Genomic DNA, 13,714 nt, shown 5'->3' with positions numbered 1-13,714 from the left:
TCTTTCTTGTACTGGGGACCCCAGAGCTGGATGCAGTACTCCAGGTGGGATCTCACAAGAGCAGAGCAGAAGGGGAGAATCACCTCCCTGGACCTGCTGGTCACACTTTTGATGTAGCCCAAGATATGGTTGACTTTCTGGGCTGCAAGCACACATAAGCACAACATTTGCAAGTTACTGTGTTAAATGTTCTTATAGCCAAATTGCCTTTTTTCACACTTCTATAGGGGCCAAAATCCTTATTCTCCCTTTACCACTACCAAAATTCCAATCAACATCACAGACATTCCAACCAAACTCACGGATACCACCAAAACAAGGTGCAATCTTACTCACAAGCTCTAAGTATTATCAAAATATATATTATGTGCGCCATAAATCACAAAGCAGCAAAAGTCAACACTCCTACCTCACTTATTAAAGTAGCAAATATTTCAAATAATTCATGGAGAATTGCAAAATATTTGTAGTCCAGTCAGTAACATAAGGACTTGTAAGATTTTATGAATTTCTATCCCAACTGAGCTCTTGAGTCTTCAGAATAATTGCACAATATTTAAAAAGAGGGAAAGAGATAACACGAGACCAAAAAATAACTAATCTTCCTACATCAATCACCTTGACAAAGTTTTACCCAAACTTCCCACTGATATCCACTAATACTCATTAATAAATATATGATCTATTTTTCATGAAAATCAGCAGACTTCCAATTTCCTGAGATAAGTGGTTCATTCACCAATTAACTCAGTGATCAGAACATATCATTCCTTTCATAATTAAATCAAACTAGCTTTTTTGTTCTTCATTGGTGCTACTGGAAGACATTTTTAAAACCTTGTCACAGTAACTGGCTCTTATACCATTGGTCAGCCTAAATTTATTTATGACAGCAAATCATGATAATATTATTTGTTCTTGTGCTATGATCATCCTGCCACTTAAAACAACTTCTTCCATGACATGTTTAAAGACAGGAAGACAGAGGTCATTACTGCAATACATCTACAGTAGAACAGAAGAAACAAAGAAATAAAGACCATCCTACTAAAGAGGAAAACATACTTTTATTATATGTAATTATTATATAGTTCATATCTCCTCCAAAATACCTTTATTATACCTTATTATTATTATACCTTTCACACCTCCTCTGGAATATCTCCTCTTTAAGCAGTTTGCTTAAGTCTGTTTTAGAGCAAGCTGCCTGACTGTGGCCCAGGGTCACCACCACACCAAATAGTTCCAACGCAAAGCACTTCCTTCTCTTCCCCCCCCCCCCCCCCCCCCTCCCAGGCCCAGCTTCCAGCCCTCATTCCAAGCAGCTTTTTCACTTTGGCCTTGCCAATGCCCTTGCGGGCAAGGTGAGAGCTCACCGCGAGCGTCCGACCCCCGGGCAGTCCCAGGGCCCCTGCGGCCGGCAGGCCGGTACTGGGAGGAGCGAACCTTTTTATCCGTTACCGCCAACGGCTGCCGCAGCAGGTGCGAGGGCGACGGCCCCGCCCCACCCGCTCGCGCCTAGCGGCTCGCGCGTGCTCAGTTACGCCTGCTGATTAGCGCTGCGCGTGGTCCTGCCGCACACGTGCGTGCGTGCGCGCACGCCCCCGCCGGGCTACGTGCGCATGCGCTGTGGTGGTTCCCTGCGCCCGGTAGAGGTAGTGCGCGTGGGGCCGCTGCCGTTGCCGTTGCTGGCGCTGCGGCCGCCGGTGGGTTTGTGCGTGTAGTCCCGGGGGGATGTCGGGCCGCCCGCCGCGGCAGGAGGAGGGGGAGAGCGCGAAGCTGCGCCACAAGGAGGAGCTGAGCCGGAGGGTGAGCTGAGGTGGCCTGCTGCCGGGAGGGAGGAAGGAGAGGGCCGCGGTGCGGCTAACGGCGGCGCCTGAGGCCCCGTTCCCCGCGCGTATCCTTGCGGTGCTCTCGGTTTCGTGGGGCGGGCTGAGGCACGTCCAGGGCCGTGCTGCTAGGCGTGGGGGGGGCGGCGGCCCCGCGAAGCCTGTAACGTCGGGTGTGATCGGCGTGGAGCAGAGGGCGAGTCCTGTCATGTCTGGGGCTCCTGTGGTACGGGGCGTTCGTCGTAGGGCTCGGAGGAGAGCGGCTGTCGTGTAGCGAGCGCTTGTCGGTGTTGCTGTTAGCTTTCTTGTCAAATTGTTTTTCTGGTTCTTAATGCTCCAAGTTGAGCTTGAAATGTCAGGTGAGTCGCAGTGACGTTTTTCTCTGTAGTATCAACTTAGGCTGTATCTGTTCAAGAAGTCCTAAGGGATTTCAGTCACAGAGGCAGGCGCTAATAAATCTGCTCTGTTTTTCGTGGTGCCAGTAGCTTTGTTTAGTATGAAGTCTGTCAAGTCCTATGGAACTGCTTTCTCTCAAAAAATGACTTCCTTTCCTTATGGCCATAGTATATGAAGGTACTGGTATTCTCGATTGCCTGGGAAGCTATAAAGCTTAGGACATAACAACATTGCAGGTCGTAATTTCTGTTATACTTAAGTGGCTGGTTTAGTCCGTAGCAAAAGATGACACTGCTGTTTTGTCTCTGGGAATTGTAAATATAAGATATGGATGTAGCTGCTGGAAAAGCTGTCTTTTCTATATGCCACGTTCAGTTTGGCTAACCAAGCTCCATGGCAGCTTTCTACCATTGCACCCATTCCAGGAGACACAAAGGAAGAACAAAACCATATTGTTTGTTTCTAACAAAAAGCGTTATGTGTCTGATGACAAGATTTTGTTCTATTTGTTGGCTTTTATGACAGTCCTCTTGATTGCTTTTTAGCATTGACAGCTGTCATTGTAAAAGCAAATGGGAATACCTGCCACCTCTGTTGAACAGAGCGGTAAATCCCACTAAGGAACTTGGTGCAAAACTCCAGAGCCGTAGAAAGGCTTCCATGGCTCTTAATACAGTTTTAGGGTTTTCGGGTTTTATTGGTTTAATTTTGAATCTGGAGAATACCTGTGATTATAAGGTGTATTGTAGATATTATGCTAAATTTTGTTTTCTAAAGTTATTTGATGTTTTATTAGTTGTTTGCATATTTTCTTTTCTTCTGGGGAAAAAATGTGATCTCTGATTATAAATAGCTGGAGGTACTCTGACTTCCCAGTAGTGATTGCTTTCAGGGGTAGGAGAAACATCAATCCATGTGTCACACATTTCTAGAGTGGATATTTAGTATTTCGTTTTATATCTACTTCTACTTTGTCTTCAATGGTTCATTCACAGAACAGCAACTATATATGCATGTAGCTGTCTTAAAATATCAGTAAGCACGTTTACCACCAGGATTATAAAACAGTCATTTATTTTTAATAATTAAATTGAAATGCATCTTTTGCCTTTCAGATTAAAGAGCAGAAGGTTGTAGTTGATGAGCTTTCTAATTTGAAGAAGAACCGTGTAAGTATTTACAAATTTGCTTGTGACTGTTTCATTTTAGCATCAGAGAAAGAAGCATAGAGACAAGAGGGGAAAAAAAATTGGAGCATGCTGTCTTTAATTTGTTTAAGTACAGATTTTAGTACAGATGTGTGGCCTGCTGTTATTAGAATAATTTGTCTCCCAAATGATTTGAGTATGTACACTTGCACAGTTTAACACAGTACTTTGTTGGGGGGGGGTTGCCTTTTTATGTTTTATCTGAGTTATTTCATTAAGGTGTTTGAGTTGATCAGAAGACTGCATGAGATATTCTTACTTTTCATGTGTATGTGTTTTAAAATAGAATGTGACCTCTCATGTAGGAGGAAAAGAGAAATGCAGAATAGTCATGGGTTGATCATGAAAAGTTTTTGGTGATACGGCATCAGAATATTGGTGTTATCAGGGCAGAAGTTATCCTCCTGGCATAAAAGTGAAGGGGTATCTTGGTGAACCTGCATCAGCTTCTGCTGCAGTGTGGTTGCCACAGTTTGTTGCTTTGATTTAATGCAGCACTGCTTTTGTTTTACAGAAAGTTTATAGGCAGCAACCTAATAGCAACATATTCTTCCTTGTAGACCGAACAGAAACGTTATCTCAATGCAAAAGTAAGTTTGCAGTGTAAAAGTTGATCAAATAGTTAACTATTTAAAAGCTGTATTTGTAGCTGTTAATGATGTCAAAGGTATATTAAAATGAAAAACTGCCAACTATATATCAAATGGAAAGTAGACTTCAGACACAGGCTTGTCATTCTGGGTTGGATAAATGTGAAAGTGTTTCTACTGAATAGAATCATTTAGGTTGGAAAAGACCTTTAAGATCATCAAATCCAACCATTAACCTAGCACTGCCAAGCCTACCACTAAACCATGTCCCTAAGCACCACATCTACCCATCTTTTAAATACCTCCAGGGATGGGGACTCAACCACTTCCCTGGGCAGCCTGTTCCAGTGCTTGACAACCCTTTTGGTGAAGAAATTTTTCCTAATATCCAATCTAAACCTCCCCTGGCACAACTTGAGGCCATTTCCTCTTGTCCTATCGCTTGTTACTTGGGAGAAGAGAGCAGCACCCACCTGGCTACAGCCTTCTTTCAGGCAGTAGTAGAGAGCGATAAGGTCTTCCCTCAGCCTCCTTTTCTTCTGGCTAAACAACCTCAGTTCCCTCAGCCACTCCTCATAAGACTTGTGCTCTGGATCCTTCACCAGCTTTTTTGCTCTTCTCTGGACACGCTCCAGCACCTCAGTGTCTTTCTTGTAGTGAGGGGCCCAAAACTGAACACAGTACTGGAGGTGCGGCTTCACCAGTGCTGAGTATAGGGGGACAATCACTCCTCTAGTCCTGCTGGCCACACTATTTCTGATACAAGCCAGGATGCTCTTGGTGGTCTTGGCCACCTGGGCACACTGCTGGCTCATATTCAACCAGCTGTTGACCAACACCCCCAGGTTCTTTTCTGCTGGGCAGCTTTCCAGCCACTCTTCCCAAAGCCTGTAGCATTGTCTGGGGTTGTTGTGACCCAAGTGCAGGACCCGGCACTGAGCCTTGTTGACCCTCATGTGGTTGGCCATGGTCCATTGATCCAGCCTGTCCAGATCCCTCTGTAGAGCCTTCCTACCCTCCAGCAGATCAACACTCCTGCCCAACTTGGTGTCATCTGCAAACTTACTGAGGGTGTACTTGATCCCCTTGTCCAGATCATTAATAAAGATGCTAAAGAGAACTGGCCCCAGTACTGAGCCGTGGGGAGCACCACTTGGACTGGCTGATTTAACTCCATTCCCCACAACTCTTTGGGCCCAGCCCAATATATATGGATGTGACAAAAGAGCAAGTGCTGAAGATGTAGGAAGAGCAAGAATGTTTGCCCCATAGAGGAGTTGCTATTCTCAGTACCCTTTGAGAAGCTGTATAGCGCTTTGTCCCTTAAAAAAAAAATTTTAAAAAAGTGTAAAAGTTGCATGGGATGAGTACAACGAAAATAATGACACATTAAACTGGAGGCTAAGCTAGAAATCTTTAGGTAGTAGAAAGAATGGATCTGTGGGATTATGAAGATAGGAGAATGGATGATAAAGCAAGCTGATGATTGAACAAACATTAGAAATGTATAAATTTAGAAGTATAGCTTTATTTTATGGAATGAACAATTGCTACTTTAATTTTCTTCCTTTGATTTAATAGTGTTGACGTTTTAATTGACTGTTCACTTTTCTTATTACTACAAATGTGTAAATCATATTGATTGTATAGGCAATAGTTGTTCATTCCTCTCATTCTTATCCTTGTAGCGTGGCTTTTTTTGGAAGAAAAAAAAATCATAATCTTTGTATAATTAAAGAGGAGTCAGCTACAGTGAGCTACGTTCGTGTTACATCAATACTATAGCAATTCTGTTACGTAGCGTTTCATGTTTATCTCTTTAATTGAACAAGTGGCTGGAGTTACTCATTTCTTGGATATACTATTAAACTTGTCTACTCATAAACTTACCAGTTTATGAAACTGATTATTTGTGTATTTTTCTCTTACATAGATACATTAGATGAATTAAAGAAGGCACATCAGGAGATGGAAAATTCAGAAAAGACTAAAATCAAGAAATAGTCCATCTGAATTCAAAGTCACAATGTGTGGTATTTGTTGCATTGTTACCTTGTGTAGCCAGCATGCTATTTGTGATTTCTTTAACGAAGACATACTCTGCTGTCTTAGAAGAAGAGGACCAGACAGTAGCCAACAGTTGATAAAAACTGACTCTGATCTCTCTTACAAATGTCTGTTTTCTGGCCACGTACTTCACTTGAGGGGACCGATGACTCCTCAGCCTCTGGAAGATGCGAATAACAATATTTTTCTTTGGAACGGAGAAATTTTCAATGGAGTGCATGTAGGAGATCTAGAGAATGACACTGAAGTAATGTTTCATCATCTTGCACTGTGCAATAGTGAAGTGGACATTTTGTCACTCTTTTCATCACTTCGGGGTCCATGGTCTTTTATTTATTATCAAGCATCTAGACACAGTTTATGGTTTGGTAGAGATTATTTTGGTCGTCGTAGTTTGCTTTGGCAATTCACTAATGAGGTTGAGAGTGCTTTCTGTCTTACATCTGTAAGTGTTTATTCTGAATCAGGTAACCAATGGCAAGAAGTCCCAGCATCTGGAATTTTCAAAATTGATCTCAAAGCTTGTGCAACAACTAAGTCTTTGTCTTTAATATTGTTTCCGTGGAAGTACAGCTGCACAGAGAAAGCAGTTGAAGAAATATTCAATAATGTTCTGGACCAAGTTTCAAAAGACTTACCAAACCACATACCTCTCATGATGAATGAATCAAAATTATGTCTCAGAGCACCAGTTATCCCCTTAAATAAAACAATTTCTGAAGCTTCTGGTCAATGTTCAGGCACTAATATTAGCAATGTTATCCATATGGTTTCTGTAGAAACCCTTCAAGGATTTCTTGCAGAGGAACACAAGAAAAAAATAGTCCATCAATTTATTGATGTTTTAAATGAAGCGGTGAAGAGACGGGTTTTATCTGTCTGTAGAGATGAAGATCAGAAAACAAGAGAAATTCCAAGCATGTCTAATAAGAAAGCACACGTTGCGGTGCTCTTTTCTGGTGGCATTGATTCCATGGTTATTGCAGCCCTTGCTGATAAGCACGTGCCTTTGGAGGAACCAATTGATCTTCTCAATGTAGCTTTCATGATAAAAGAAGAAGCTAAGCAAAAGAGTACCACTAAAAAACATAGCAACCAGCAAGTACCGTTTGATTTGCTTTGTCCTCAGGAAAGTTATAAAGATCTTGATCCTAAAACCGGTGCTCATTTATCTTGCTTTGATGTTCCAGACAGAATCACTGGTAGAGCAGGACTGAAAGAATTAGAAGCCATTAACCCTTCAAGAACCTGGAACTTTGTGGAAATTAATGTTGTACTAGAGGAATTGAAAAAAATGAGACAACAATGCATTAATCACTTAATTTATCCACTGGATACAGTCTTGGATGACAGCATTGGCTGTGCAATTTGGTTTGCTTCCAGAGGAGAGGGTTTTATTAGTAACCGAGGAGAACTGAAACCATATAAAAGTCCTGCAAAGGTACCGATTGTTTTCTGCCTTATGCTTGACCTGTGAAGGTAAAAACAGTTCTGTTTCAGAAATCAACAGGCATATTTAGTATTCATAAGGCTCCTGAAATTCAGTGGCAGAACATAGAATAGTTCTGTACTGATAATCTTTGTGTAATTCTGGAGTTAAAAACTGCATTCAGTTCTTTTGTCATGTAATGTGTATGGCTTTTCAGTAAGCTTGAGTAAGCAACAGTGTGACTAGGAAAAAAATAACAATCATTTTCAGTGTTTCAACTCCAGTAGTGGGTAACTGCTATTCAATCCAAACTGAATAGGTTAACAAATTTAGAGATAAACATTAATGAAGTATTAAGTAATATTGTTTTGTGCCAGCATCCCAGCTGTTGTAAAATTACTGGCTTCTTATTTAGGCATGCTATTAATGTGACAAAATAGCAAATAATAATGGCAGAAAAGATGACCACTTGGAATTTTTTGTAATTAGAGTCTGATTGAATGGCAGAACTACAAAAAGTAGTTCTTTTCTTTTTGTAACTTATTTTCATGTATGTAGTATTAAGCAAAATCTTTTTAGTAACTAGATGATTTTCTTGGGAATTTGATTCTTATTTCTCATTTCCTGATGGTTTGTGTAGGGAAGAATAAACTGTTTAATTTCAGGAGTTTGCGGTCCACTACTGCCTTTGCTTTTTGAGGCTTTTATTACTTTTCTACTAATAGCTAGCTCTCAAAACCACAAAAAACTCAGCAAAAAAAATCCCAACAAACGTGATAGTTTGCTTAAAAACTACTGCTCTAGAACACAGTTGATTTAGTTGACTGATCTACTTGAGGAGGTGCATCTCAGATTGCAAAACACACAAATTCATCTTAGGTCCAGAATATGTTGAAATGGGTCATGAGTTATTGTCATTCTCCCATCAGTTACTTACTACTGTGCACAGGTCAAAAATTGGTTGACCTCTAGTTGGTGTCAGATAAGTAAAACACACTTGAGTGTTTATGTTAAGAGACTTCCACTTTTATGGTGAATTGCTGTTGAAGGCGCAGTAATGGACCAGATGTAGTAGTGTTTTTCTCTTGATAACGTTTTATGTGCTCATTGAGTAGACTGAACAATATGACACATTTATTTTGTGTAATACAGTTATTAACTCAGTAGCTGGTAAATTAATAATAATCTGAGTGTGCATGCAGATGACTAGAACCTATGACATACTGCATAATGCGTGGCAACAACTGTTTTGATAAAGGCTAGCACTTAAATGCTGTTTATTGTAATAGAAACTAACAAAAACATTCTTGAGAGATAATGGTGTATTTGTGAGGCACACAACATTACTTTGGTGGTTTTTCCTTGCATTGGTAGAAATATTTGTGTCTACTTTTAGGTCTGATTGTGAACCTACTTCAAGTTTCCTATGACTTTATTGGGAACTGTTTCAAGCTTTGCAAATGTGTAAGGCACGTGCCATCATGATAGGTATTATATTTAGAAGATGTGTATTAAAGTTGCTCTCCTTAAGATGTAATTAAACATTTAAGATCTGTTACATACTGTTAGCTTGCATTGATATTAAGAAAGATTTCTTTTATTCTGTTTTCTTAGGTTGTGCTTACAGGAATTGGAGCAGATGAACAGCTTGCTGGGTATTCTCGACATCGTGTTTGCTTCAAAAAACATGGCTTGGAGGGTCTGAATGAAGAACTTGAAATGGAGTTAGATCGCATTTCTTCTAGAAATCTTGGTAGAGATGACAGGATTATTGGTGATCACGGAAAAGAAGCCAGGTATTGTTTTAACATGAAGCAAAACTGGTTTTGCCAGTTAGATTCTGCTTTTAACACTCCAAAAGAAAGCTTAATTGAAACCTCTATGCATTTTATTGTGTCTCAGCTCAGTTGCAGTTTTCATTAACGTGTACTGTGGTGTTCTTTAGAAGTACTGTGGAAGAGTTACTTAAAATTTAGCAACCTGAACACTGCATTTCCATCTGGAAGTTTTGAGCAGCAGCAACGGATGTTGAAATAGGTGAAATCAAGTTGGTTTTATCATTTTAAGTGGAGCAGTCTTCCACACAACTTCCAAGTGTTTTGATGTGGTCGTTTGGGGGACGACTTTGCAGAATGACAACATAACATAGAAGCCACGTATTCCTGTCCATGCAATAAAAGCATGATAATATCCTCTGCATTTCCTGGCTGTTAAGTCAGCATAGTTAAAGAATCATTTTCTTTGTGTTTACTTGCTCCATGCTAACACCAACTTGCAAAAAATTCCTTAGTTATTGTCTAGTAGCAGAGGCCACTCGGTGCATGAAAGGTCTTTTCACGTGATCTTTGTTCCAGTGTTTTTCCAAATCTGTTCGTAGTTGTACATTTTCAGTTTAGCAAAAAACAGTTGCAGTGGTGGATGGGCAATGCTGTTAATCATGCTTGTGATTAGATGTGAATGCCTGGAATTCAGAATGTTGTCAGAATTTGTTGTGTGAATATTTTTGTTTCAAAGATACAGTGTAGCTTCACACAGTATTTTTAAATATTTAAAGTTATCTTGAGAAGTGTTATTTTAAAAATTGTCTTGCTCTTCCATTGTATTTTCTGGCTTTCTTCATAGTCTTTGTTTTGTATAAACCAAACATTTTTGATGCTTGTTCTTACTCTTTGTTTGAATTTTGAAAACTTCCAGGCTTCTGAGTTTAAACATCTTCTATTATGCTTTCTTTCTCCAAGACAGTGTAACTGCTTTGGAGACTTGCCTCTGCACTGTGACACTAACATTTAAGGTACATCTAGAGTTAGGAATTGACACAGACTCTGAAGGCTTTGCACGTGGTAAAGGGAAAAACCAAGACTATTTATATGAAGTTTTTAAAGGATCTTCCCCCATGTATATCTTTCCTTTAGGTTTCCTTTTCTTGACGAAGATGTTGTTTCATTCCTCAATTCTCTGCCCATCTCAGAAAAAGCTGACTTGACTTTACCTCGAGGAATTGGTGAGAAATTGATTCTGCGTCTTGCAGCCAAGGAGTTGGGCCTTACAGCCTCGACCATCTTGCCAAAAAGGGCTGTACAGTTTGGATCTCGGATTGCAAAACTAGAAAGCAACCGTGAAAAAGCATCTGATACATGCAGCAGACTTAAGTTATTTTCAGTAGATTAATTATAAAGCTACATCTTGAGATGTTGCATTTATCCTGTATGAAAATTGAGTAAATCTTTGGAGTTTTCTTAGCATGTTTGGTCTGGTTCTTTTACACACATGAACATTATTATTATTGATCCTTAAAGTAAAGATGTAGATGTGTACTTGTACTAGAGACTCACTATGAATGCATCCTCACCAGGGAAGGGAATAGTGGGCTCTGAGGAAGAGAGGATAGCCAGAGATTGGCTTTCCCACTCTTCCTAACAAATGTGTCACAAAAAGCGTATTGAATCTGTCCAGTATGTCACGTATATTGAATTCAGTACAGCAGATTTTCCTCTGTTGTCAAACAGGGATGGTCTTGCAGCTGTGCTTTAGGAGAGGTTCAGGCTATGAGGTTACGGTTTTAGAAGGGAGATCACGGTGAGGAGCTGGCCTGGGTTGCCAGAGCCAAAAAGAGCTGAGGATCTTGGGCCTGTCGCCTCTTGGAGATCTGTCCTCCTCGTCCTTTCTTTACCTGAGAAACAGACACCCCACACACTCCCTTGGTGTTCTGGGGCCATCCTGTGCAGCCTCCCAGTCCTTGGCCGGTTCTGCAGGGCTGGCTTGGTTGGTGTTCCCCAGCCTGGGGCTCCTTCTGCTCCCAGAGAAACTGGGAAGCTCCCTTCAGGCTGTTCTTTGCCCCTCGTTGGCTCCCCTAGCTTGCTTTCTCTCCTTTTAACTTTAGTTCTGCTACTTTTACTTCTGAAGATGCAAACCATTCATTGTGTACTTCAAGGAAGATCTTTTTTAAACAAAACAAAAAAGGTATGTCAAAAAAAAAAAGGCACTGTGGGTGAGTATTTGGATGCAATCATGGGGTTGAAATAGAATGAATGGACTTCCTCTAAAGAGAAGCTTGAGTTCGTTTGTTTTTCTAATTGTGTATGGAAGGATTGCAAAGTTAATGTAAGAAAGACTGTATATGTGCTCTCCGGTGTTTTTGGTATGGTTGGAGCTTAGTACTCAACATGCTACCTTCCAGTTCTAGCTTTTATGTTTGTCCAATTAAGTAGAGAAAGGAAAAATCATACCAGGAAAAAAAAAATCTATTTTCATACAAAGCATAATATATCTATTCCTACAAAGTATCTCTAAGGGTGTAAGTAGGTTTTCAAAGTAATTTGTCAAGTCTGTAAAGAAATATTTATTACAAAAACTTAAGTTTCAGACTGCTTCAAAGCACTGGCAGATTTCTTACTGGTGCTCTGAGAAAAATTGACTCCATAGTACCTTACCCTGGGATATTTGCAAAAGTTCTTGCGTCGTGCTCCAAAGCAAGTGGAGACTGGACCAAGAGGAACATTAGGCTGACGAAATGTGACTATTCTTCATTATTTGTTATCTCTGTAGTAGTGTTGCAGTATTCCTAGAAGTTATGTGTCACCTAGAAAAAAAAGTTGTGCTTTTTATACCTAGGCAAATAGTTTCTTTTCCAAGCTAAGTGGCCTCTGATAGAGAAACATGAGAAATAATTTTGGAAGGCTTCTAAATAGTTTAGGATAGTAGAAAGAAACAATATAATTTCATGCTGGCAAACTTTTCCATTTATCCAGTTATTCATAAGAAATTAATTTATTGTTATTATTTATGGTACATATTATTATTTATAGAGGTTTTTGACCAAATGTTTGGTTTGGGGCGCGGGGGGAGAAGACATTTTAAAATACTTGCTGTATTGAAATCACATTCTATAATATTTTAGAAAAACCTACAGGAATGTTACTGTCTTTTAATCTTGTCCTTAAGAGCTTTATTGTTTTCTTGCAAATACTAGTATAGTTCTTGATTAAGTATAACTGTCTCTCTTTTTTTGTTAACCTCTCTAAGTATTGTATTTTAGAAACTGAAGAATATTCTTGAAGAATACTCAGGCCTGATAAAAGCATTCCCTAGAGCTGATGATGATCAGGCAACCTACTTGTCAAACTTAGTAGCACAGAAAAACACTAATGCCTTGTTTGTGAAGTCTGACAAAAGTAAGCAGCCAGAATTACTTACTACCACGTCCTTTAGTTGGTTGGCTTCTGAAGATGACATAGTGCTCAGTAGAGATTTGCAGTCAACTGCTGGGCCAGCTAAAAAATTTATGTATCCAGGCAGCAACTTTGCTAGCACTGATGGATTCAGATATGCCCTTGTATTATTAAGTGCATCAGATTTTGAGAGAATTGGCTGTTGAATTTTGCTGTTTAAACCTTCCATTGGTTCAGATGCAATTTAATATCACAGCACTTCTTGTCAGCTTCCTCCAGCCTACATTGGTACAAAATTGGGACAGATTTCATTCAGTGCTGATTACATGGCAGAAGTTTGGGGCATATATACCCAAAGATAAATGTGTTGGGGTCTTTGAGCTCTGGTGCTCTGAAATGAACTTGATACTGATGGGAAAACCCAAACAGAGGGAAATATTGTTTGAATTTTTGTTCAGGAGGTGAGTACAAAAACATCCCTATTAAAAAAAAACCAACAACCTACTATTGTATGTAGTTTATACATGGCATTCTAACAGGCTGGGATTATTACTCGAAAAAATACAGATCATTGGATCTCATGCAAAATCATATGCTGACAGGAAATAGTGTAAAGTAATGCATTCCCAAAAGAGCTCAACTTCCACTGTGGTATTTAAGTGATTGGTCAGATTTTCAAAAATCCTCAGTACTCTGAAGCATTCTTTAAGAATAACAACAGCTCCAGACTTCTGAATTCCTCAAAATACATCTCTAATTACACGTGCATATATTTTTCCTAACGTTTTACATAGTTTTATTATTTGCCACGTCTGTATAATTAAGATTTAAAATTAGTTGCTTGTTATATAATATATAAGGTGGTGTTAGAGACAAAAGAATCTAACTAACATATAACTAATAATTCCCCATGTATTAATAAAAACTGTCAGGTTATATATGCAACAGCAAAGTGCATCTGACATACATTTTTAAAACTGAAGAATAATGCTTACATTTAAGTGGTACAAACATATTTTTATGGCAG

At 39.6% G+C, this 13,714-nt stretch overlaps 2 protein-coding genes across 2 annotated transcripts; both read left to right on the top strand.

Moving 5' to 3' along the window:
- The first annotated feature begins 1,624 nt into the window (after positions 1 to 1,624).
- Positions 1,625 to 6,095, top strand: ASDURF (ASNSD1 upstream open reading frame). Its single transcript, XM_054830456.1, has 4 exons — positions 1,625 to 1,809; positions 3,341 to 3,394; positions 3,948 to 4,023; positions 5,957 to 6,095. Exons 1-4 carry the CDS (start codon positions 1,735 to 1,737, stop codon positions 6,025 to 6,027), a joined length of 276 nt encoding a protein of 91 aa, XP_054686431.1. The 5' UTR covers positions 1,625 to 1,734; the 3' UTR covers positions 6,028 to 6,095.
- ASNSD1 (asparagine synthetase domain containing 1) lies at positions 6,050 to 10,761 on the top strand. Its single transcript, XM_054830455.1, has 3 exons — positions 6,050 to 7,531; positions 9,134 to 9,315; positions 10,432 to 10,761. The coding sequence occupies exons 1-3, from the start codon at positions 6,050 to 6,052 to the stop codon at positions 10,685 to 10,687; spliced, it is 1,920 nt and encodes a 639-aa protein (XP_054686430.1). The 3' UTR covers positions 10,688 to 10,761.
- Positions 10,762 to 13,714: the final 2,953 nt, after the last annotated feature.

This window comes from Grus americana, chromosome 6 (genome assembly GCF_028858705.1).
Source record: "Grus americana isolate bGruAme1 chromosome 6, bGruAme1.mat, whole genome shotgun sequence".
Taxonomy (NCBI): Eukaryota; Metazoa; Chordata; class Aves; order Gruiformes; family Gruidae; genus Grus; species Grus americana.
The sequence above is the reverse complement of the archived record's forward strand: the minus strand, read 5'-3'. Positions and strand labels throughout refer to the sequence as shown.